Source organism: Sorghum bicolor, chromosome 6, assembly GCF_000003195.3.
Source record: "Sorghum bicolor cultivar BTx623 chromosome 6, Sorghum_bicolor_NCBIv3, whole genome shotgun sequence".
In the NCBI taxonomy this organism is placed as follows: domain Eukaryota; kingdom Viridiplantae; phylum Streptophyta; class Magnoliopsida; order Poales; family Poaceae; genus Sorghum; species Sorghum bicolor.
This window is the reverse complement of record NC_012875.2, coordinates 47,375,036-47,401,118: the sequence shown is the minus strand read 5'-3', so window position 1 is coordinate 47,401,118 and position 26,083 is coordinate 47,375,036. Positions and strand designations below refer to the sequence as shown.

General features: G+C 42.4%; 3 protein-coding genes across 4 annotated transcripts; 1 reads left to right on the top strand and 2 right to left on the bottom strand.

The window, feature by feature from the left end:
* On the top strand, nucleotides 774-4,846 carry LOC8073418 (short-chain dehydrogenase cctT). The gene is made up of 3 exons (XM_002447908.2): nucleotides 774-1,364; nucleotides 3,480-3,639; nucleotides 4,334-4,846. Exons 1-3 carry the CDS (start codon nucleotides 1,001-1,003, stop codon nucleotides 4,668-4,670), a joined length of 861 nt encoding a protein of 286 aa, XP_002447953.1. The 5' UTR covers nucleotides 774-1,000; the 3' UTR covers nucleotides 4,671-4,846.
* LOC8073417 (ETHYLENE INSENSITIVE 3-like 5 protein) lies at nucleotides 7,012-9,044 on the bottom strand. Of its 2 annotated transcripts, none has more exons than XM_002446556.2 (2): nucleotides 7,372-9,044; nucleotides 7,012-7,145 (listed from the first exon to the last, which is right to left on the bottom strand). In XM_002446556.2, the coding sequence occupies exon 1, from the start codon at nucleotides 8,955-8,957 to the stop codon at nucleotides 7,386-7,388; it is 1,572 nt and encodes a 523-aa protein (XP_002446601.2). In that variant the 5' UTR covers nucleotides 8,958-9,044; the 3' UTR covers nucleotides 7,012-7,145; nucleotides 7,372-7,385. The 2 variants fall into 2 exon arrangements, with proteins under 2 accessions (XP_002446601.2, XP_021319601.1); XM_021463926.1 differs by lacking the exon at nucleotides 7,012-7,145 and having other exon boundaries at nucleotides 7,236-7,634; nucleotides 7,794-9,044.
* LOC8073416 (PLAT domain-containing protein 1) lies at nucleotides 17,306-18,452 on the bottom strand. Its single transcript, XM_002446555.2, has 2 exons — nucleotides 18,301-18,452; nucleotides 17,306-18,188 (listed from the first exon to the last, which is right to left on the bottom strand). Exons 1-2 carry the CDS (start codon nucleotides 18,352-18,354, stop codon nucleotides 17,598-17,600), a joined length of 645 nt encoding a protein of 214 aa, XP_002446600.1. The 5' UTR covers nucleotides 18,355-18,452; the 3' UTR covers nucleotides 17,306-17,597.

Here is a 26,083-nt window from a genome sequence, read left to right as displayed (position 1 = left end):
CCTATGGGTTTGGCCGTTCTAAGAAAAGCTGGAGCTTTTGCCTCTCACGAGTCACGAAACACTGTGTACCGGTACTATAGGACTGTAGCAGCCTGAGAACTAAAGATTTGATTTGATTTTTTTCGCTGATTTGATATGATATGATTTGATCGATATGATGATATGTTATGATATATGATACTTGAATGAGCCTTTCCGATTATTTTCACTTAGAAAAAGTTAGATTGGTATAACATGGGCTTCACTTAATTTAACCAGATTTGACATTACAATTCCCAAAGGTCTAACTTAGGGTCTGTTTAGATACAGTTAAAAACCTAAAAGTTTACAAGATTCTCTATCACATTGAATCTTGCGGCACATGCATTGAGCATTAAATATAGATAAAAAAATAGTTAATTGTACAATTTACCTGTAAATCGCGAGACAAATCTTTTAATCCTAGTTAGTCCATGATTGAACAATATTTGTCAAATATAAACGAAAGTGCTACAATATTAAAATTCATTTTTTTTACATCTAAACAAGGCCTTAGCTTAGCTCTAAGATCCAAACAGCCACGGAGGGTAATTTAGATTACTTTTGCGTAATTGCAATGTTGGGTAATTTATCCACGTTTATAGGTCACTTTAATTTTATTTTTACAATTAATATAGTAATAACTTATAGAGCTTGAGAATTAAAGTGGCGTCTGCCGGCTCCCAAATGCAGAGTCTCCTGTCGGCTCTCCCGACGCTTTTTAGTTCGTTCCGTGTCATCGTCAACGAGTAATTCAACGAGGACTCCACTGTAACACTGCCTAAATCAAGCAATAAAGTCTACTTCTGCCGGCTGATAAATCCACGGAAATTTTTGGCGTCTGGCGCGGCTACGGCAGCTCAGCGAATGGCGGTTAATTACACGGGCCGTCCTGCGCTGAGCCCAGAGAGGCAGCAGATACAGTGACATACAGACACCGGATCCCGTCCGCCCCCGGACCAAGAATCCCAACCTCGCACCGATGGCAGTGGCAGCGTCCCGCCGCGAGGACCGTGATCGGGATCAGCCAGTGGTGCTTGTGACGGGGTGCTCGGAGGGCGGCATCGGCCACGCGATGGCGCGCGCCTTCGCGGCGGCCGGTTGCGCCGTCGTGGCCACGGCGCGGTCGCGCGGTTCCATGCGCGACCTCGACGGCGACCCGCGGTTCCTGCTGCTGGAGCTCGACGTGCGGTCCGACGAGAGCGCGCGCGCCGCCGTGGCGGATGCGCTGCGGGAGCACGGCCGCGTCGACGTGCTCGTCAACAACGCCGGGATCCACCTCGTCGCGCCACTCGCCGAGGTGCCCATGGAGTCCTTCCACCAGGTTTTCGACACCAATGTCTATGGTAGGATTAAAAAAATGCTTTCCTTTTGTTCTGCTTGCTGTTAAGTGCATTGTTTGCTGTTTTGGCGTGATCGACTGATTGCGATGTTCTCCAATAAAGACAAGATTTTGGATTCTGGAATCTGAATTAGGCAATTAGAGGTGAATAAAGGAGTTGAAAGTTTTTTTTATTAGATCTACCTAGGGGAATTGTGGTTTGATAGAGAAGAAAGGTAGAGAATTAGGAATTAGCTTCGCAGACGTTGTTTTTATGAATGATTTGAATTTCTGCAAACAATGAATTTTATTTCCTAACTCGGGGAACTGGGCAGAGTGTATATTAACTGGGTGCTTGTTAGCGAGATAGTTTGGTTTAGATTTGGGCCATCCTCTAGTGTGTTTAGTTGTGCATGATTCAATAGTAAATCATGTACAGCAATGGGTAATGTAGTCAGATTCCTATGACTCCTATGACTGAGAAGGGATCTGTTGCATCCAATAAAATCTGCTGAACCAGTGAAGTCAGCAGTTCAATTAGAACCCTTCTTCAGTCATCATTGGCAATACCTTGTGCTAAAAATGCACGATGACAGTAACAAGTGCAGGTTTGATATGAAGATGCTTGATAGGAAGGTAAATGGAGTAATGAAAATTGTCTCATGCATTCTTTATCTCAATAGCTAGCAACACTAGGCGCTCCCACATAATCTCATATCTGAAAATTCGTGGTTTATGCTTTTCCAAGTCTCTTTCCTGATTTCTAGAAGAGGATCTGACCACGAGGAGACCAAATGGTGAACAGTAGTATCCCCAAACATATCCCTTCAACCTGTGTCAGTCATTGCTATATACAACCCTACCTTTAACATTTGCGTACCCATCTCGACTGTTGTCGTATGTAAAAGGGAGTCCCACAAACCCCAAATCATTAATGGAGAAAAGCCACCATCCGACTCTCTGGATGTCATAAACCAGGAAGTGCTCATAGCCCCACATAACTTCATTGAAATCACTGATCAAAAGCCAAGGGGGTCAAAGATGCATTCCTGAGGCACCGTATTAATCCACGTGTTGTGCCTCCGTCCTGGGCTCTCCATATACAAAGGTGATTCTGAGCCAAGGGGATGTATAATTCTCACAGACATGAATGTATGGCAATAAAACTTCTGTGTTTTTCAATGAGAAACACCTCCACAGACAGACAGACTCATGCCAAAACAGGGCCAGGCCACAGTAATACAATGTTTAATACCCAATCTCCACCTCAAATTTGCTCCTCAGTCACCTTTAGTGTGTGTTTCTTAAACTTTTTTTTGAACAGAGCGACAAGCTCTTGAACTGTCCAAGGGAGCCCTACAGCCCTACCCTTCAGCAGTTCCGAGCGACAAGCTCTTGAAGTGTCCGGGGGTTAACTGGGTTACCGGACATTGAATTCCTGCTACACACACATTCACAGATATTCTTGAATTGACACTCCCTGCTCATCAATGTTGAATTCCAACAAACCATGCTTTCCAGAAAAGCTCAGATTGTCCTTCACCATAATAGTATTATGCTGCTCAATCTTTCAGAGACTTGGCTCCAAAATGTCTCCTCGGTAATCAGCAAGTCTTTATTACCTGTAAATGCATGTACCACTACCTTCTCACGGGACATCTGAGACATGAAACTCACTCTCATGACCTTCGTTAATCCCAACAATGGAGCTAGATCTGAAAAATCTTTCCTGACCCAGATCAGGTGGTTCCTTGTATCCATCATTAGTAAGAATCGGTATATACTAACCTTCAGATTATGGACTCTGGCGAAGAGCTGGTCTGCAGACTGCAAGGTTGTTTGCACTGTTGGAGACTGCTATGACCCTGGCTCCAATTTCACTTTGGATTAGGATCTTTGCATTGCAACGGGGGATGCTGACTTCTACTGGCCTGGATTTCTGTAGGATTCTGGTTTCATGGATTACGGGGAATTGTTTTGTGGAAGGGGGGGTTTCAGTTTGTTGCAGAGAGGGCTTGCGAGCGGAAGTGTCGTATTCATTTGTGTTAATGAAAAGGGAATTGTCTGACACTCACAAGTTCTGTTACAGTTACAGTATTGGCTTGATGTCAAGATAACTTTAACCTTTCACTATATATAGGTGCAATGAGGCTGATTCAAGCTGTTATTCCTCACATGATGGAGAGAAGGAAAGGTACAATTGTGAATGTTGGAAGTATTACCGCTTTGGCACCTGGACCATGGGCTGGTGTGTATTCAGCATCCAAAGCTGCTCTTCATGCACTGAGTGACTCACTAAGGTTTGTGAATTGAACTATTACCTATTCTTTTTTTGAGGAATCAACTATTACCTATTCTTATATTGACAATTTGGTACTTGCTTAAATTTTATAACTTGGACTGGAAGACATTAAAAAAGCTTCCAAGTTCCAAGTGTGAGTGTGTAGCTAGCTTGAGGGACAATAGGTAAGTCGTATATAGGTTATAAAAAAAACTCGACCAGGGCGGTTAAAGACTGCTGCCGCAGCTTTCAAATTAAGAAGAAAGTGCCTTCTCACTCAGCGAGAAAACCCCTAAACCTCCACCCCCATCCATACACGGTAGCCTTTAGGCTTAGGAATTTGGACATCACTTCTAAATACCCTGTTTTAAAGGAATTAGGATATTACTTCTAGATACCCTGTTTTTGAAGAATTAGGATGTTGTTTCTAAACACCCTGTTTTAAATGAAAAAAAATTTGGATTTAACTGTTGTGAAATACAGGACAGCTAGTAGCATAGCATCGCATATTTTTTAGTGTTTATGTCTTGATGCAATTTCTTTATCACTGGTCTCAAGTATCACCACAGATAATTTGATCATGTGGCAATATACTGAACAAGTCAACAAAACATGCAATATATTTCAGTTTCCAAATTTTGTTTTTTACTACAACATGTCCTGTTCTTGTGCTGTTAAGTCTTCTCAATTTGTAACCTTAAGGTTTGCTGTAGGGTTGAACTAAAAAGCTTCGGCATAAATGTCATGACTGTCGCCCCAGGAGGGACAAAGTCGAATCTTGGGAGTTCCTCTGCAGCCAAGTATGATCAGATGCATGAGTGGAAGTACTACAAGAAATACGAGGAAGGGCTCCGAGCTAGGACTGACATTTCCCAGGGCCCCGGGGCTACTCCAGCAGAAGAGCTTGCAAAGAAGGTGGTTGCATCCGTTCTAAAGAAGAATCCTCCAGCTTGGTTCGCTTACGGCCAGTTCTCTGCTATTCTGTCGATGTTGTATTATGCACCACTATGGTTTAGAGATTACTTCTATAAGCTTGTCATGAAATGTTAGTCCCTGGGAAAAATAATGGTTGTTATGGACCAAAGAGAGAGCTGGTCAGGCCCAGTTCTGTTCATTGTACTGACAGCCTGTTACTACGTACTCCTATATCGGTAACCACAAAAAAGCATACACGTTATACGGACAGCTCTTTTTGTCGAGTGAAAAAGATCTCATTTGCTCTATCATATCATGGTTGTAACAGTTGTGATCCAACGATACTGCATGTGCATAAGGGCATAACTAGGTGCTTTGTTGATATTATTATTGCCGTAGAACTATGCTATGTACCTGTTGGCATACAGCTTCTTTGCAAGTTAGAAATATCCATGGGCCAAGAGCCCAAGAAGGCCTGATGAGGCTGTTTTCTCTCTTTAAAAGTGACATACTGACATGTCATCACCGGTTAAACACCACTAACTGTCACTCTACTACAGGAGAGGCTTGACACCAGTATTATATATTTATATGGCGCTCGCATCCACCTTCTGCTCTAAATTTTCTGTGGAAACTGACCTGTTGAAAAATGATTCTCTGACTGAAAATATTTCTCTTATCTATATGATGAACTCTGCATACATTGGCTCTATACGAAAAGTGAATTAGAAGAAGCTAGGTTTTTTTTTTCTATTCCATCACTTCGTAGAATCAGTGTAAAATCACTCTAAATAAACTGTTTGGTGTTCCTAGATTTGGCCTACCCTTAAACAAATAGGTGGAAACAGAATGGATATTTAGGTGGTGTTTAGTTTCCCTTTTATCCTAAAAAATTTTGGATTTTGGTCTATCACTTTGTATAATTGAACTAAACACTGTACACAAAATTTGACAAAAATATGACTATTCTCCATTTTAGATTTTAGCCTCAAAAGGCCAAAAAAGGTCCAAAAGAGCATCAAGAGGCTACAATGAAGACAATAAATTCTGCATTTTAGATAGAACTAAACACAACTCTAAAATTTTTTGTATTTTGCATTTCATCATTTTCAAAGTAGTTGGCATTTTATATTTTGCATGTTCCGGGAACTAAACATGCCCATACTAATATTCGTCCGTTTTGAAAGAGTCACAAACCGATATAGTCTGTATCTAAATCTAAGCATTTAATATTTTGTACTGTATTTCAATTTAAATACTTAAAATAAGATTTCTAATATGGAGTAGATTTCTATATATTTAATATTTGTACTGTATTCCAATCCAAATACTTAAAATCAGATTTCTAATATTTTATACTTAAATTTATCTGCCGAAATTGTACGTCAATCATTTAGCAGTATTTCTCTCACACAATAAATCAGCGAACAGGACAAAATAGGAATTCATCCCTACCACTACTGGTCTACTACCAGGGAGGCTGGGAGTACTCTGCTAGTTGCATGTATACCAAAAGTTTGGTATGAAGCGTCATCCCTACTACTACTACTACTACTACTACCAGTCAGATCACGCGCAAGATTATTTAAACGGTATTTGATTGAAGGTAACAACTAGTGTCTAATCATAGATTAATTAGGTTTAAAATATTTATTTTATAAATTATATCTTATTAGTTTTATAAATAGTCTATAGTTAGAATTATATATATATATATATATATATATATATATATATATATATATATATATATATATATATATATATATATTCGATGGTCTAAAAAATCAGTACAAACCAAACGGAACCTTAGGCCTTATTTAGTTCACCTCAAAAACTAAAAATTTTTCAAGACTTTCCGTTACATCGAATCTTGCGGCACATACATAAAACATTAAATATAGATGAAAATAAAAACTAATTGTACAGTTTGTCTGTAAATCACCAAATTAATCTTTTAAGCCTAGTTAGTTTATAAATAGATAATATTTGTTAAATAAAAACAAAAATGCTAGAGTATCGAAATCTAAAATATTTTCGAAATTAAACGAAGCCTTATATTGTTTATTTGATCGCACTGAAGCCAAGAAAATGTGTCAGGGTGTACCGAACTGGCGCTTCTTCTGGTACCTGACAAGATCCTAGGTTTATCTGACACTTTGGAACGAATATACAGGGAGTACCGGAGTAGTGGAATATATCCTGTTGAACCGACTGTACATGCATGGCACTAGTTGCATGCGACTCCCTTTGCATTCACTAGTCTTTATATTCTTCACCCAACCGACATGTAGTTTAAACTTATCACCGTGAAGTGACTGTATACGGACCTGTTTAGTAGAGCTTGTTGTAGTTTAAACTTTTAAATTTCTGGTAGGGTGATTTTAGTTGATTTTTATAGTAAAGCAGGGTAATATGCTGATGAAAATTGGTTTTATAGTGATTATGGCAGGACGGTTGAGAAGGGAGTGTCAAATAACAGATTTTTTAAGCTTCTTCAGCTTAAATGGAAAAGTGAATCTTATATACTCTCCCCATCAAAATCTGTTTAGCCGATTGATAAGTGTTTCTCACGGATAATCTGCGCCGAACAACGCTGCCAAACGACCCCTGCATATGATTCATACGCTCCAGATCAGAAGTTCTTCCTATCATCTTGAAAATATAACCACAAACAAACCGGACTTAGCATGTAGCTTGCTTATGGCTCACCAAACTCGAATTGAAGTTGAGGAAATGATTAAACAGGCATAAGTAATCAACATAACACTTCACTTCTGGACTTGTACGATTCTAACAGCCGGAGTACAGTAGTTGGCATTGCTAATCAACTCACCACTCTAGTCAGTGTCAGTCGTAAACCCCCCACTGCCAAATCGGGCTGTTTGGGAAGTCACTCATGTCCACGACGTCAGCGATTCCCAGAAGACTTTGGAGCATCATGTCGTCGTCATGCACCGCCGCCGACCCGTCGGGCGCGGTCCCGCCGCGCTGTAAACCTCCTTGGAGCATGCTGTCGTGCGTCACCGGCGCAGCCTGCTGCCCTCCGTCTGGGACTGCCACCGCGCCCTTCGCCTTGTGCTCGCCGTCGTCGGTCCCCTGCAGGCAGCGGTAATAGAGCTTCATGAGCTCGTCGATCGAGCTGCGGTCAGCATCGGGCACGCAATCTATGTCCGGCAGCGCCAGCAGCAACTCCTTGCCGACGTCGACGTCGACGCCGGCGCCGCTACTACTACCCGTGCCCCCCTCGCCGCCGACCTTGCGCTTGCGCTTCTCGACGTGCTGCGCTGCGGCTAGCGGAGAATCGACACCACTAGCGTCGGCGCCGGCGTCGGGGCCACCGTCGTCGTCGTCCTCTTCCTCCTCGTCGAGCGGCGTGATCTGCAGCGCGCGCTGCGCGCGGCGGTCGAGCGCCTCCTCCTGGGTGATGACCTTGGACCAGGCGTCGGCGTCCCTGGCGCTCATCTTGTGCTGCAGCCGCTTGGACTGCCACACGAGCTTGCGCATCTGGTCGAAGCGCGGCGTGAGGTGCTTGATCACCGCGCTCAGCAGCGAGATCTTCCACGCCTTCTTCAGGTCGTGGGGCTTCCGGTACGGCGGCGGGCCCTGGTGCGCCGGCGCATCGCCCTGCATGCCCCACCACGCCTCCCGCCCCGTCGGCCACCACGGCGGCGCCAGGCCGCGGTCCAGCGGGAAGCTCCGCTGCGGGGGCTCGCAGTGCTGGATGAGCGCCGACAGCAGGGACCCCAGCGTGCTGTCCTGGATGTCGTGCAGGCCGTGCAGGAACGACGCCGCCGCCATCGGGCTCCCGCCGGGGCACTCCTGGTCCAGGGCGGAGAGCGCCATCGGCCCCGCCCGGTCGAAGCCCACCTCGTCCTTCCACCAGCCGCGGAGGCTGTCGGAGGAGCCGGACACGGGCACGCCGGTCTCGTCCACGACGCCGTACACGAACCCGCGCGCGTTGCAGGCCTCCATCATCTTGAGCATGTGGCGGATGACGCCGTCCTGCGCCCGGAGCATCGCCTTGCGACGGTACCGGTTCTCGGGCGACTCCTCATCCTTGACCTGGATCAGGACGTCGTCAGTACTGCCGGGCTGGAGCTGGAGCTGCCCCTCGCCGCCGTGGCGGCGGTGGTCACGGCCCGACCGGCCCTCGAGCTTCATGAGAAGCAGCTGGTCCTTCCACATGCGCTTCTTGAGGTCGGCGACCTCGATGGACTCGCAGCCCGACTCGGAGTCGCTGAAGAACTCCTCCTGGCTTTCCGGTTGTTCATGCTGGTCAGCGGCGCCGGCATGGTGGTCGACGACGGCCTTTCCTTTGTGGCCCTTGCCGTCGTCCTTGGGTTCGTCGTCCATGGTTGGGCTGTTGGGAGCATGACAAGGCTTCTGATAGTAGTCGATGCTTTCGCAGTAGTTCTCCATGATAATGTGGCTACCGTGTACGTGTGACTACGTGTGTAGTGAAGCTACGGGATTGGAGAGTGGAGTGACTGACGATGATATGACGGAGAAAGGTGGTGGAGCACCGGCAACACTCGTCGAGCTCGCCTAAAAAGGTCCCGCGGAATCTCTCCGTGGCGCGGAGAAGGTTGTAGAAGAACGCTCGCCGTGGCAGCGCCTCGGAGCCGGAAGGGTTGCCGTGCGTCGCCTTGTTGGGTACGCACTATAAAAATTACTAGCGGGCACGTGCAAGGCTACTAGCTCTCACCCATCACTTTACCCTTGCTGCAAATCACTTTTAACTCATATCGCTTGTTTGTAGCTTTGGCCAGCTTTTAAGTCCGAATAGTTTTAGCTCGTTCCTACGAAAGTTAATTTCTAGTTGTTTAGTTACCTGTATTGTATTGTCTAAGTCTGGTTAAAAAATAGTGTGTTTGATTGTCTAGTTTATTTTGCATATAGATTTATCTCTTTTTCAAAATGGGTAAGTTTATCTCCTTCGAAAGATTTCGTTGAACAGTGGCAAGCACGGCGAGCACCTCAGAAGATGAATCACTAATGGATCCGTCTTTTTTTTCCGAGAGCCGGGAGCCCTTAGCAAAGGCCTAAAAGCCTTCGGCAAAGTCTTTACTGAGAGCTTGCCATATGACTCTCGGCAAAGACTTTGCCGAGGGCTAGAAACGGCCTCGGCAAAGCCCACGGCGCCGTCGAGAAACGTCAATGTTGACGTCGTCTTTGCAGAGAGCTGTGCTGGCAGGCTCTCGGCAAAGACTTTTTATTTTTTTTAAAAAAAAGTCTTTGCCGAGAGCCTGCCAGGCTGGCTCTCGGCAAAGGAGGTGAATAATGTCGCGCTTGCTCGAGAAGATGGCTACTTCTCGTGCCCCCAGCTCACCCTGGGTACCAAATATCGAAAACCGAGAACCAAACCGAATTTACCGAAACCGAAAAAGGGCCATGTTCACTACTTAGTTCTCAGAAACCGAATTTACCGAGGTATATTTGGTTCTGTGCCTCGGTAAACTGAAGTACCGAACTAGTACCGAATATGACTACTAGCAATATGTAATATTGTTGATGGGTCTATAATAGATAATTATGTTACATATTTGTGTTAATCTACTCCTATTATATTGTGGCCTTTTATATATATGATTTTGACATTGTTATTTCTATATAAATCACGCTGAATTTTTATTAAAATTGGCTATTAAACTTGATGTTACATATTGCTCTAATATGTTCGGTTCTTTCGGCCGATACTAAATTAGCTTGGTATCGGAATTTTTTTAGGAACGTATCAGTTCTTTTAAAAACCGAATTTGTATCGATCGGTTCGGTATTACGTGACCCCCAGCTAGCCGCGTGAGGCCACGGCCAGGTCCCTGCTGCGCGAGACGACGGCGAATTGGAGACTAGGTAGTAGGCACTGGCCAAGCCAGACTTGCTGTAAACGAACGCCCCCGCGCATTCCCAGCAAGCTAGGCTATACGAGATGGTTGGGTGGCTTTGTTGGAGCTTATCTAATAGCATCTCTAAGGGCTTTGCAAACAAATTTTGCATTGTCCTATTTGTAAAAAAGAGTAGAAAATACCAACTTTGCAAATAGAGGTTGTGGCTTTGTATATATGCAAACCTTCCCACCACTTTGCATCTACAATTTCAGCCTTCCACGTCAGACTCCGTCCCCCCCTCCCCCCGTCCCGCGCGATTTCTCTACGCCCGTCCGCCCTCCCTGCCGCGCGCGCCCGCCCTCCAGATGCCACGCGCGCCCGCCGTCCCTCCAGCTGCCGTGCGCGCCCGCCCTGACGCGAACGACGACGGAGGTGGACGGAGCCGAACTGACGCGAACGACGACGACGACGAACGACGAACGCGGCCTGGGCTGGGCGGTGACTGGCGCGAAGACCTAGGCTGGGCGGCAACTGGTGGCGACCTGGCCTGGGCAGCGACTGGCACGCACGACGTACGTCAAAATGGCGCGAAGAAAAAAAAAGCGCGGGCGCGATCGGTGAAAAAAAATTCAGGGTGGGGTCCAGACTTTGGGTTTGCCAAGTCTAAATGCAAAGTCCCTTGGAGTTGGACTATTTTTAGACTTTGCAAATGAGTTTGGGACTTTGCAAACAACACCAATATAAAATTCATTTACAAAGTCCCTTGGAGATGCTCTAACAGGCAATTAACCAAACACTTTTAAAATAGCTTTTTAGAATTCGATTGGAAGTTAGCCACTTAACCAGCTTCAAATAGACCCACCCTAAAAGTCTTAGCTGCAGACGTATAATACGTGTGGATGGACGTAAACCTGCAGACGAAGAAACCCAAGAATTGAAGAAGGATCGGAAGCTGTGTAGTGACCTAGGGAACCATATGAGCACTAGAAGCTTCTTTTGTGGCAAACATCCAACATTCCAACGACTATATATCACGATAACAAACGATAATATATCATATCATTCATGTCCCGCGCGTGCGTGCATGCATGTTTCCGACGTAGGAGTACGTACGTAGCACACGGTTGTTGCACGCAATTTTGAGATGGAGCTTATAGCATGCAGCATAGTAAGGCATGGACGTGACGGTCGATCGACGACGCGTGGGCACGACCGAAGCTTAACTGCGTGCATGCGCGCCATTTTGCCACGATTCCATGCCGCATTAGCGTCGTCGCTGACGTAAGGAAGAAGCTTAGCGTAAGAATGCGGGCTGTAACAGCGGCGGCGTTGACATGTCCTGTTCCGCGTCGGGTTTCGTGAAAATATCGCGAACGGAACAATGCACATGAACGTTTTGCCTTTGATCTTCTCGGTCGGCGTACGTCGTGTACCGATTCTTTTTACGCCACGATTGATTTGGTTCGTGGCTCACACAATAAAAGGTGCGTTAGTTGTTTTATCAAAAATTTTCAACTTTTACTAAATTTTTTAGGCAAAACACTAAGATTTATAGTATCAAATTAGTATTATTAAATTTATTATATAATCAGATTTCTAAAAAAAAACACTAAAACTTTTAGTACTAAGTACCTTTAATTTATCATAGAATATATTTTTATAAAATATTTATTTTATATCATAGATATTGATGCTCTTTTCTATAAAGATACTCATTTTTTAAAAAATTTAACTGCAACAGATTCTAAAAATTAAAGCTTTCAAGAACAAAGGAAATACCTAGCTAGCTAATGCTTTGTTGTTAGTGTATGGTTAGCACATATAAATGATTCTAGTATATTTCAAACGACAATAACAAGACATAATAAGATAAATTGTTGGGAGCTATAAGTAGGACAGTAGTTGCACATAATAAATAAATACTATGATGATGATTAAATGTCCTTGTATGAGTAATCAACATTGAACACGTCTAGCCTGGCTGAGATGAAAGCATCTAGATCATTAACTCAATTTCGATGATTCATAACCACAAAAGTATCATGACTAACGCGTGTTGTAATGACGTACTATTTGAAGGCACAATGTTGATTGTATGGTTTCCTTGACCTCAATAATGGGTTTTATTGAATCGTCCGAAGGATATTCATGAAGATTAAGAATCTACTAGTACTTATTTTGGGATAAATTTTGAACTTTAGAAGTGCATTTTTGTTATGGGATGGAGGAAGCAATATGGAATAGCCTACGAAGAGCTTCAGTGCCTTAGTCATAGTTTTTGTCTTTTTTGTTTCTTAATTAAGCTCCCTCTCCCCTCTCTGTAAGCTCACTGTAACCCGTGTTTTTCTTCTGTTATTTGAACTCTTTTTGCTTTGATTAATAAAATTCTGTAGAAACTGCTGCCCCTCTAGTTTCCTCAAAAAAAGGCTTTCAGTGTTAGAGTTTATATATTCCAAAGTCCGAACCCAGATGAATAGGATGCACTAAGTGTAGGAGGATAACATTTAATTCTAAATAAATGATTGGCAGCTATATTGGATTTAACTTCAGTCGATTTTAACAGCCAAGACCTGTATAGAAAAAAACTGTTCACAATGTGGTTTATGGGCTGATTTCTTAATGTTATCAATTCTTGTCTCATTTGGCCCACTTATGTCTGGGCTATTTTTCCGCTGTTTGCAGCAGGGCCTTGTTTAGTTCACCTAAAAATCTAAAAACTTTTCAAGATTTTTCGTCACATCGAATTTTACGGCACATGCAAAGAGTATTAAATCTCTACACCTAAAAAGATGAAAATAGAGACGTCAACAGTCTTCAACGTGCCTCCCCACACAGCTCCCTCAGCCCGTCAGCCTCTTGAAAAAAAACAGAGACTTCTGCTGCGGTCTACTCCCGACACTCCTCCACACCGCCTCTCCCCAGCCGATTGGCGGCAAGCCATCTCCCCAATAGGACGCTGCCATTGGCTATGATGCTGCTAGGCCAGCGCGCACGGCGACCTTAGGTGGCAATGCCCCCTCCCCTTCCTCCCTGATGGCTGTGGTGGCCATGACAGCAGTGTGACCGACACATGGCCATGGCGGCTCCTGGCGGCGGCGCTGCCAACCCATGGGCATGGCGGCCCCTAGGCGGCCGGCGCGCTCGATCGACGGGCATATTGGCCCCTGGCGTTGTATGGCTTCCTCTCCCCGAGTGACTAAACGACGCCTTGGGCATGTCCATCTCTGGACTTCCCACATCGTCAATCCTAGGTAAGAAAATCTAGGTATGATATTTTGCAAAAAATCCAAAAACCCAATACCTTGAGCAGCTCACCAAAATTCTAGCACCAATTTTTTTAGTTTTGGTGTTTACTTCCCAAAAAATATTACCACATTTTTCAGATTCTCTGTCACATTGAATCTTGCGGCACATGTATAGAGCATTAAATATAGATAGAAAAATAACTAATTGCACAGTTTATATGTAATTTGCAAGACAAATCTTTTGAGCCTAATCATTTTGGTGGATTTCGACAAGTTGCATTTAACCTTTCATTTCCATTTATACTAGTGATGCAAATCAATAAATCATGTGTTTCTTTAACTTCATTATTAGTGCTAATATTGTTTCAACCTTCTTATGGGAGCAACAAATTAGATTAACATACTATTGTCATCCGTAGCAACGCACGGGTATTGGCTAGTATAGATAAAAATAAAGGGAGTGACTACACAACTTTCAGTTGATTTTGTTTTATTAAATCAACCAGATTTTCAACCAACCAAAGACTGACACATCACAAGTCAAACTGATATAAAATCTAGAAGATATGGGACAATAAAACAACCAGAAATTAACCAACCAAGCACAATAAAAAAACGTGGTTGAAAAATTAAAACCGCTAACAACCAGATCTCAAACAATGAGTGGATCACATCCTACTCCCTCCGTTCCTAAATACTGCTATTTCTATGAGAAAATTTTGTCCACAAATACTTCTATTTCTACTAGCATACTCGGTCCACCAGCCCATTTAATTTCTCCTCAGAACTTTCGTGGTCCATCAGCCCATTTAATTTCTTTCAAGGAGTAGTATTTTGGCGCATGGTAATTGTTTCAGTCCGTTTAGTTAGCATTAAATGCAGCTCATTGGAACCAGAGAACCATGGCTTAACCTGCATAATTAAATGGTGGAACCCAAATTAATTGAGGGTAGAATGGTCTTTTGTTTGCCACACTAATTTGTCTGAAATCTGCTAGAAATAACAATATTTAGGGATGGAGGGAGTACTACCGATCTCCACAAGACGTGATCCATTCACTTGAGAGAAAGGAAAGAGACACCTCACATCTTCATGTGAAACATAAAAAATCAACTTGACCGCCAAGAAAAAAATGATGAAACGAGAAAACTAAGACAAAACTTTTAAGGATTAAGAATAGTTGAAAGCAAAACATATTAAAAAAATATACTTACCCTTACAAATGATTTAGCAGAATTCAAACCACCAATAATTTTGTTAGCATGTTTCACGGGTGCATATATGGAGTTATTTTGAATAACCTATATTTTTTTTAAAAAAATAAACACAATATGAAGCCAAATAAATTATCAAACCATTCGAAGAGAAATCAATTTTCTCAAAGTCCGAACAACTAGGATAAATCCACAGAACTTTAAAAAGGTTAAATTAGGTTGAACTGACCAATAGAAACAAGGAGAGAGAAAAAAAACCTTGCTGATAACATCAATGTCACCCTTCTCAACTTATTTTCTACTTAGAGGATGAATTGGATTCATTGGGCAGGTCTTGCCTTAATCTTTTCTACAAAGATGTTGCATGTTCTTAATTTTTTTTTTTAAAAAACACCTCGGATGAAGAAAATAAAACAAGAAGAATACAACATCTTTGTCTTCCTCTAGTAGATGAGAGAAGAGGAGGGAATAGAAGGAGCAGAGGGGTTGCAGCTCTTGCCTTGACAACTACATAAGTTGGGCATTGGATCCTTCCCAGAGCTAAACCTCTGCTCCCCCATCAAAAATAAAAATAAAAGTGAAAATGAAAAATAAAATGAAACACTGAATCTTAAAACTCATTGAAGTGAATTGAACAAATAACTTGACTAAACAAAAAAACAACTTTTAAAACTCAACCGCTGACAAAACTAGTAACGAATAAAATCAGATTACCAAAAACTTGCCCTGTACATAAAATAAACTACAAGTTAATGGAACCATCCGACTAAAATCTACAAGACAAATTTAAAAGATAACACAAAAGATTACACTCGAAAAATAAATGGCAATGGTACTAGGTAACAAGTTATTTAACTCCAATAAAGCAAGCTTTCTAAATAACATACATATTGAACCACTGACACTAAAAAAATAACTGATTGATTAATAGACAAAACTGATTGATTAATAGACAAAACAATCATGGAACAATTTTTCCGCAGACACGGTGGGTCGGCGCGGACACGGTGTAAGCAAACTGATTGTAAGCAAAACTGATTGTAAGCAAACTGATTGATTAGCATGGCGTCCAGAGCTCGGCGCGGACACGGTGGGTCGCGGCTGCACGGCCAGCCGTAGAAAACTGATTGATTAATAGACAAAACAACAACCGATATATGAATAGAAATCCCGAAAATAAAAACCAATTGCACAGTGTAAATCGTGAGATGAATTTTTTGAGCCTAGTTACTCTATGATTGAACAATGTTTGTCAAATAAAAACGAAAATGCTACAATACTTTAATGCAAAAATTTTTGGGAACTAAACAAGGCCCAGGTTAACCGGCCAACAGTTGAAACATTATTACAATATATATAAGTCAGCCCAATCTACCATCCTAATTTTTCGAGTCCTTGGCCTTAAAAAAGTGTTGCTTAGTTTCTTGGCACTTTTTTAATCGAATTTGATTATTTGGACCTAAGACAATTTTTCTTTGGTTTCTTAGGCCTTGTTTAGATGCGAATAGATTTTGGATTTCGCTACTGTAGCACTTTCGTTTGTTTGTGGCAGATATTGTCCAATCATGGACTAACTAGGATCAAAAGATTTATCTCGCGATTTACAGGTAAACTGTGTAATTAGTTTTTATTTTCGTCTATATTTAATGCTTCATGCATATGCCGAAAGATTCGATGTGATGAGGAATCTTGAAAACTTTTTGGTTTTTGGGGTGAACTAAACAAGGTCTTAGCTCTTTTGTTAGGGCCTTGTTTAGTTCGTGAAGGGAAAAATTTCGCGACACTGTAGTACTTCCGTTTGTTTGTGGTAATTATTGTCCAATCATGGTTTAACTAAGCTCAAAAGATTCGTCTCGTCAATTTCGACCAAACTATGCAATTAGTTTTTATTTTCTTCTACATCTAATACTCTATCCATATGTCTGAAGATTCGATGTGACGGAGAATCTTGAAAACTTTTTGGTTTTTGGGTGGAAAGGCCTGGGCCTTGTTTACTTCCACCCAAAAACGCAAAATTTTTCAAGATTCCCCGTTACATCAAATCTTTCGGAACATGCATGAACATTAAATATAGATAAAAATAAAAACTAATTACACAGTTTATCTGTAAATCGCGAGACGAATCTTTTGATTCTAGTTAGTCTATGATTGGATAATATTTACCACAAACAAACGAAAGTGCTACAGTAGCGAAATTCAAAATCTTTTTACATGTAAACAAGGGCTTAGTTTGATGGGCTAACGAATTTAGTTGTACGCGGAATGAATCTTCAGCGGCCGCGGGCCATGCATGAGTCAAGTAACTGTAGCTAGTTTTGTCAACTCCGAGTAGTCCCTCATCGAGCCCCGAAACAAAGGCTGTGTACATGGAACACATGGTCTGCCGACACGGCCTTTCGCGATCACGCATTAACGCTAGCTAGGCACGCAGAAACTAATGCCAAGTGGCAAATGACCGTATCCAGAGATAAATGAGCTGATGCAGACACATAACCAAACTTTACCACACCCTACCAGCTGAGTCAAAGGATAGAGTGATAGAGCTTGAAGGTTTGGACAGCAGCAACAGCCAACAGAAATGCAAGCTTGAAGAAAGAAAGAAAACGCTGCTTTTATTCTCCCCGTACGTACTACGCACCAGAACCTCGTCGCACAAAAACAAGGCGGCGAAATCAATCGCGCGATCACACAGCGTCTCCACAAGACGAACGTAATCCCGATGGGGATCCATCGATCACATAATTAGGGGGGGCATGGGTCACACAGGCAGGATCAGAGCGCCGTCACGGACACGGTGGCCTCATCAGCCTCGGCCTCGCCGGCCGGCGAGCGTGTCTGTGTCTCCGTCTCCTGCCGCTGCCGCCGCTTCGTCGTCGTCTCGCTCTCGCACTCGTCGACGACGGCGTACAGGCGGTACGGCGACGCGTCGGTGGCGAGCCACTGCTCGACGGTGAAGAGCGTCTGCGCGCAGCCCAGGTGTGGCCCGGTCACCGTCACCTCGAGGTAGTTGCAGTACCAGCCGTGGTGCGCGCCGGAGCCGTCGGAGGTGAGGTTCATGGCGCAGGGGCGCTGGCTCATGCAGGGCCCGCGGCCGCTGAAGATGTCCAGGTTGCCGCGCTCGTAGTAGTCGTGGCCGGACCCCATGAGCCCGCCCCACGCCACCAGGTCCCGGATCCGGATCCCCGTGCCGTCCGCGCCCAGCAGCGTCACGCCGATCGTCGAGTCCGTGCCGCCCTTCCAGATGGAACCCGTCCGCACGTACACCGTGTACACGCACTGGTTCTCCGGGTCCGACGACGCCGACTGCAGCGTGGTCGTGACGGCGGCCGCCGCCGCCTCGCGCGACGCCGGCGCCGCGTACGCCTGAGGAGTGTATGTGTGTGTGTGTGTGTGTCAGCGAATCGATCAAGAGACGATTTCAGATGGATGCGCGAGAGCGAGCGCAGTAGCAGCGGATGGCCGATGATGAGCTTACCGCGGCGGCGAGGAAGGCGAGGAGAAGGAAGGGGGAGAGGAGCTTCAGCTTCATGGCGGCCCCGGAGCGCGGAATCCGCCTTGGCTGCTATGCTTCGATGTGAATGGACGGCTGGACGCTGCCAAAACTGTGGGCGGCTCTGGTGGGGAATTATATTGGGGGTCGGCCGGGGACGACCCCACAGGACAGAGACAGTTCCCACAGGACAGAGACAGTTTTGAATTTTGATTGGGGGAGGAGGAATCCAAAATTCCAAAGGCAGCAGCATATTCCACGGCTGCGAGCCTCGTGGGCCGAATCCCCATCGACCAGATGTCCAGTCCAGATCCGAACTCGAACCATTGCAAGCACTAGCCGCTAGGTCACTGGCAGGGGCAGTGAAGCACGGCCGCGTGGCGCGTGCACGTGGACGTGGAACACGGCGAAGACCGGTAGGTAGATTCTGCGGTTCGCTCGTGGAAGCCTCGACATTACTTTGGCACAGCAGGCAACGCTCGGTCGATCAAGGGTCTGTTCAAGGTGTTTAGCTCTCTTTTTATTCCGAAAAATTTTGTGTTTTCGTTCGTCATTTTACATAAAAAAACTTAAACATCATGCAAATTTTTTATTAAAAAGATGGTTATTTTTATTTTGAATTTTGATCTCAAGAGGTCAAAAAAACCCCCAAAAAGTCTCAAGAGACCCTTATGAGAACAATAAATTCTGTATTTTGGATGAAACTAAATATAACCCTGAAAAATTTGGTATTTTACATTCCATCATTCCAAAGTAGTTGGGATTTTGTATTTTTCTTAACTAAACACCCCTTTAGTTGACGAGATTTTTTTGATTTTGGCTATTGTAGCACTTTCGTTTGTATTTGATAATCATTTTTCAATCAAGGACTAATTAGGCTTAAAAGAGCCGTCTCACAAATTACAGGTGAACTGTAAAATTAATTAATTTTTTATTTATATTTAATGCTTTATACATGTACCGCAAGATTTAATGTGATGAAAAATCTTAAAAACTTTGCCATTTTTTTCATGAACTAAACATCCGCGAATAATAATGTTCTTGTCGCGGCCAGTGAGTTTTGGCGGCTGGTGGCGAGGCATTGCCGCAGCACGTGGCCTCTTAGGCCCTATTTGGTTACTCATGTTTTTCTATCATATGTCATATAAAAATATTTGGATACATGTATAGAGTATTAAATATAGATTATTTATAAAACTAAAAACACAACAAGAGAATAATTTATAGAATAATTTTTTTAAACTTAATTAGTTCATAATTAAACGTTAATTGTCAAATAAAAAGAAAATGCTATAGTATTTGTGAACACCTCCACGTAGGAGACACGCGGACGCAACGGAAGGAGAATTTATGCACACCCCAAAGTGCTAATCCACGTATGTATAGATATGGTTGTCAAAACGTCGGCGTTAACGAAGGAGGAAAAAAAGAGACACTTGTAAACGCAAATTCTAAGGCCTTGTTTAGATGTGAAAATTTTTTGGATTTCGCTAATGTAGCATTTTCGTTTATTTGTGGTAAATATTGTCCAATTATACACTAACTAGAGTCAAAAGATTCGTCTCATGATTTATAGTCAAACTGTGTGATTAGTTTTTATTTTCATCTATATTTAATATTTTATGCATGTGCCGAAAGATTCGATGTGACAGAAAATCTTGGAAACTTTTTGATTTCGGGATGAACTAAACAACCCTAAGGCGCTACTGGTCGTGCTTGATTCGGAGCGCGTGACCAGTGCACACGTAGGCTAGAGATTTAGGGTGCCATGGATACGAGTTTAGAGACCGAGATGACACTATCCCATAAATTTAGGGACCCTAAACTTATAAAAGATCAATACCCTAAACTCACATTGATTACATAGATAGACGCAAGAAACTCAAGGAAATTCTCCGGTGGATAATCTTTAGATTCCCAGGTAGTTTCTTCTTTGGAATGCTGATCCCATTGTACCTTGTAAAATTTGATTGTTCTTCTTCGAGTAACACAATCTTTAGGATCCATAACTCGAACAAGGTATTCAGAATAGTTCAAATCTGGTTCAAGCTTGACCCTATCAATGTCAATGACTCGATTGGCACTTGAAGACATTTCTTCAGTTGCGAGACATGTAACACATCGTGGACGGTTGAAAGCTGTTCAGGTAGTCTTAGGCGATAAACCACTTTTTCACATCGTTCCATGATCTAGAATGGCCTAATATAGCGAGGTGCTAACTTGCCTTTGACTCCAAAACGACTAACTCCTTTCATTGGTGACACTTTTAAGTAAATATAATCTCCCTTGGCAAACATCAACGGGCAACGTCTTTCATATGTATAACCTTTTTGTCGAGATTGTGCCACTTTGATATTATTTTGTATTTGTCTAACTTTTTCTTTAGTTTTCTTCACTAGATCAACTTCAAAGAACCATCTTTCTCTAAGTCCAGAACAATTAAGTGGAGTTCTACATCTTCGACCATATAATGCTTCAAATGGTGCTATTTTAATACTTTCTTGATAATTGTTATTGTATGAGAACTCTGCCAGAGGTAAACACTCATGCCACTTATTTGAATAAGTGAGCACACAAGATCTCAACATATCTTCAAGAATTTGATTTACAATTTTAGTCTGACCACTGTCTGGGGATGATAAGCTGTACTATAAAGGAGTTCAGTACCCAACGACGCTTGTGGTTGCTTCCCAAATTTGGATACAAATTGTGTATCGCTATCGGAGATGATGGTCTTCGGCACTGCATGAAGACCTAACATCCGATCAATATATAACTTAGCATAAGTCAAGACAGAATGATCAGTTTTGACCGGAAGAAAGTGAGCTAGCTTTGTAAGACGATCTACAATGACCCAAATGGAATCAAATCCTTTTGATGTCTTAGGGAGGCCAATAATAAAGTCCATGCTGATATCATCCCACTTCCAAGCTGGAATATGTAATGGTTGTAATTCTCCAGCTAACTTAAGATGGATTGCTTTTACCTTCTGGAAAGTGTTACACTGAGCTATATATCGAGCTATTTCAATCTTGAATCTCTGTTTTAGGTCCCGATACATCTTATTGCTTCCTAGATGAATAAAGTATCTTGTCAGGTGTGCTTCATCGAGGATTTGTTGATGTAATTGAGGAACTTTGGGGACTACTAGTCGATTCTTGAACCATAACACATCTGCATCATCAATTCTAAAGCAAGACTATCTTTTGATTTTAACTTTCTTTTTGATATGAGTTATACCCTTGTTTTCTATTTGAGCTGCAACAATTTGATCTCTGATAGTCGATTCAATTGTAATATTGGCTAAACTTCCCTATTGAACCATTTCTATACTCAGCTTCTCCATTTCATGACATAATGTAAGATCCATGGGCTTCACACTCAAGCAACTACAATGAGCTTTGTGACTAAGAGCATCAACAACAACATTTGCTTTGCTAGGATGGCAGTGCACCTCTAGGTCATAATCTTCGATCAACTCTAACCACCTTCTTTGACACATATTTAACTCATCTTGAGTGAAGATATATTTCAAGCTCTTGTGATCTGTATATATGTGACAAGTGTTACCTAATAGATAATGATGCCAAATCTTCAAGGGATGAACCACTGCTGCTAGCTCTAGATCATGAGTTGGATAGTGTTCTTCATGAGGCTTGAGTTGTCTAGAGGCATAAGCAATAACTCGGCCTTCTTGGATCAATACACAACCAATACCAATTTCTCATGCATCACAATAGACATCAAAGGGCTTCTCAATATTTGTTTGGGCTAAAATGGGTGTAGTGGTTAGTAACTTCTTCAAAGTCTAGAAAGCCTCTTCACATTTGGGTGACCAAACAACTTGGTTTGATTCTATAACAATGCTATAATTGGCTTGGATATTCTTGAAAAGTCAGGAATAAACCTACGATAATATCCTGCCATCCCTAGAAAACCCCAAACTTGATGAAGAGTGGTGGGTGGCTTCCAATCCACAACTTCTTAACTTTGCTAGGATCTACAACAACTCCTTCAGCTAACAGTACGTGACCCAAGAATTGAACCTTATCTAACCAGAATTCACACTTACTGAACTTGGCATATAATTGATGCTCTCTTAGGCGAGTCAACAGAATTTTGAGATGTTCAACATGTTCCTTCTTATTCTTGGAATAGACTAGAATGTCATTAGGCATAAATACTAAGTTCATCAAATACATAAAATGAGCTGGTGCCTTGGTCAAGCCAAATGACATAACCAGATATTCATATAACCCATATGCGATGGTGAAAGCAGTCTTTGGAATATCTTTGGATCTGATCTTTATTTGATGATACCCTGACCTCAAATCAATTTTAGAGAAAACCTTGGCCCATCTAATTGATCACACAACAAATCAATACGAGGCAAAGGATACTTAATTTTAATTGTCACTTCGTTCTAGGGATGATAATCAACACATAGTCTTAGGGTTTGATCTTTATTCTTCACAAATAAGGCTAGACACCCCAAGGTGAAGAACTAGGTTGAATAAAACCTTTTTCAAGCAATTCTTGCAACTGAGTCTTTAGTTCTAGTAGCTCTTTTGGTGGCATTCTATAAGCCCTTCTAGATATTGAGTTAGTCCCCGGTTTCAAATCTATCCCAAATTGGATATCACTGTCTGGTGGCAAACCAAGCAAATCATCTAGAAATACATCTGGAAACCCCCAGACTACAAGAATAACTTTGATTTCTTTCACAGAAGTGGCACAAACTTTCTCATCTGCTCTTTTAGGGGTTGGAAGTTGGATCAGAAGTTGAGAGTTGCTATCAGGTAAGTTCAGTCTTATTGTTCTATTCAAGGTATCTATGATAGCTCCACGCTGATACATCTAATTCATACCCAAAATTACATCTATATCCTGATCTTTAAGGAATATCATGGTGGTTGGAAAGTGTGCCACCTAGCTCTATAGGTACTTGATATACCATTTCTTTAGTACACAGACGACGTCCCCCATGCGACTGTATAAAGAAATTCTCTTTTGTTTCCCCAATTGGTATTGCATGCTTCATAACAAAAGTTCTATTAATGAACGTATGCGATGCACTAGAATCAAAAAGCATGACTGCATGGTGACTGGCAACAGGGAACATACCCATCATTACAGGCTCTCCTTCTCGTATTGCCTCCACCTGAGTGTGGAAGACATGCCCCGTCTTATTTTCAACTTTGTCATTTTGAGCATTCCGATTATAATTCTTGTTCTGATTCTATTGTTGCTGATTGCTAGATGTTCTCTGAAAGTTGGGGTTGTACTGCCTTGGATAGGGGCACTCTTTAGAGAAATGACATGACTTCCCACAATTAAAACATGGGTAGTTATGGCTTTGTGGAGTGAGAGTACAAATGCTAGGGGCATTCAACTGACATGGAGCAAGAAGAGCTGCTGTAGGTCGAATGTAAACCTACGGCCTGGCTTGGAATTGTGGATGAAAAGGAGGATGATAGGGAGGACAAAAAGGAGAAGTAGGATGGTGAGTAGGGTGATAAATTATCCTCTAACGCTTGTTAACAACACCAGAGGATCTAGTTGAAGCATTCTTATTTTTCTTGGCTTCCTTGTGTAGGCGATATTTCTCTTCAGATGCAATTGCAATGCTGACTGCTTTATTATATGTAGCATTGGGGCATGTAGTCATCATTGTCTGGATCTTGGTATTCAATCCCCTCATAAAACAATTCTTTATTTGCATCAGTACTCACTTGATCAATAGCATACTGAGAGAGATGATTAAACTTGCCGACATACTGCAGTATATATTGATCTCCTTGCTTCAGATTGAGAAACTCTTCCAGTTTCATGGCCATCACCCCATCTGGGATATAATGAGCTCTGAAGGCTTCACAAAATTCTGCCCAAGTAATTTGATGTCCAGCAGGTTGCACAACAAGAAGATTTGACCACCAAGCCCCTGCAGGACCCCTAAGCTACTGAGCCACAAACCAGGCTTCTAAATTTCAGTAGAGTTTATTAGGTCAAACTTATGCTCTATGGTATGGAGCTAATCATCTGCTTCTAGTGGTTCGTTAGCCCTAGTAAACACTGGCGGACGAGTTTCTATGAAATCCATATAGGTAGCTTCTTCTCTATTATTACACCCACGGTTACCCTGTGGCACATTCTGATTGTTTTGAGCTAACTCCCTCAGCAACCGAGCATTGTCAGCAGTAGCATTGACCAAGGCCGCAATGGCTTGAGCCAAAGTTGGTGGAACTAGTGGGGGATTAGGAGCACCTTTCCCACCCTGAGAAGTACCAGCACCATCGAAACCACAAGTACGCATAGGCATCTGTTCAAAGATAATCCAAACTTTATTCACAAGCATTGATTAAACTTTATAGAGTTACACAAGTACACTGTACAAGGTTCACTTATGTATTATACAAGTTTGCACTTAAGTAGGACTACCCGACTCACTAGGGTTTACATAGTGTCACACCCCAAAATTTCTACTTTTGGATGTGACTTAGAAAACACTAAAAACAAAGCCAAAAATCTTATTATTTTATAAAATGTTCCAACTTTATTATGTTGTCAACATTTTAGATAGTTAAAAAATATAGTTTCTAATTTTTTTGCAATTCAACTTAGTGCTTTGTTGCATTGATGCCGTTGCATAGAGTTTATGCTTGAAAAATTAATTTATTTGTTTCCAAAATACACCTAGGGTTTGATCCCAACTTCTTCTCCCCAAATACTAAATCAATATTCAAATCTCCAATCAAGTCTTTTGCTAACATCTAATAAAAATCTAGCATGACCTGTTCTCTCTTTATCTCCTTTATTTTCTATCTCAAGTTCTCAGTCAATTTGGTGTCCATGTATTTTTTGGGCCAATCTTTTCTTGTCTCTCATCCGTTGATATAAATGGAACTCAAATTGGATTAGAGCCTTCTTTCATCTAGCCCATCATGACAACCCATACTCTTTCCTTGTTTTTGCTTAATGTTCCAATGATCGGCCCGCACATTGAAATTATCTCCACATCATAGGTCAAGCCCAATCCAGCCCCTCCACCTCCCTTTCACATGGAAAGGCCACAACTCTCCTCTCCATAGTCACCCTCCCCTTGTGCCGCACCTCCTCCCTTTCACCATGCCTAAACTTCATCATTTAATTCCTCCTTAATGCCTTATTTTCAATACCACATTATTTATCTTCACTACATGTGGAAAAGACCATGGCTAGCAAAATTGTGCTGCTCCCATGCCTCTTCCCTCAGACCCTCACTTCCTCATGCAAACACATTTCTCCTCTTAATTTCAGCTCTATAGGGAGTGCATGCAATGGCTCTCTCTTTTCCCTTGCGCAATCTCCCTCCCTCGCACAAAGAAATACAACAACATTAAATCCCTTGGTACCTTAATTCTTTGTCCCATCTCCATTTGCATGCTTTATTTATTTCTCCCTTACTACTACACAGAAGCAACGACTGTTGTTACTCCTCCTCTACTGCCCATGTCAATCCCTTCTCACGCAAAAAATACATGCATCTCCTCTTTACCTCTCTTAATTTCTTAGACAAAACTCTCTTACGAGTGCTTCTTCTTTCCATCAATTTATTCCTTTGTCTTCATTTTGCAAGCATGCAGCAGCACTATTGCATCAAGATGTTGCCCCCTCTCCTCTTCTGGTGCCGACCCCTCCCTTTTCCTTCATGCAAACAACAGCACTTAATCCATTGGCTCATCTTCTTTACATGCCCCTCATCAATCTCTCTTATCTCTCTTCCCTAAGT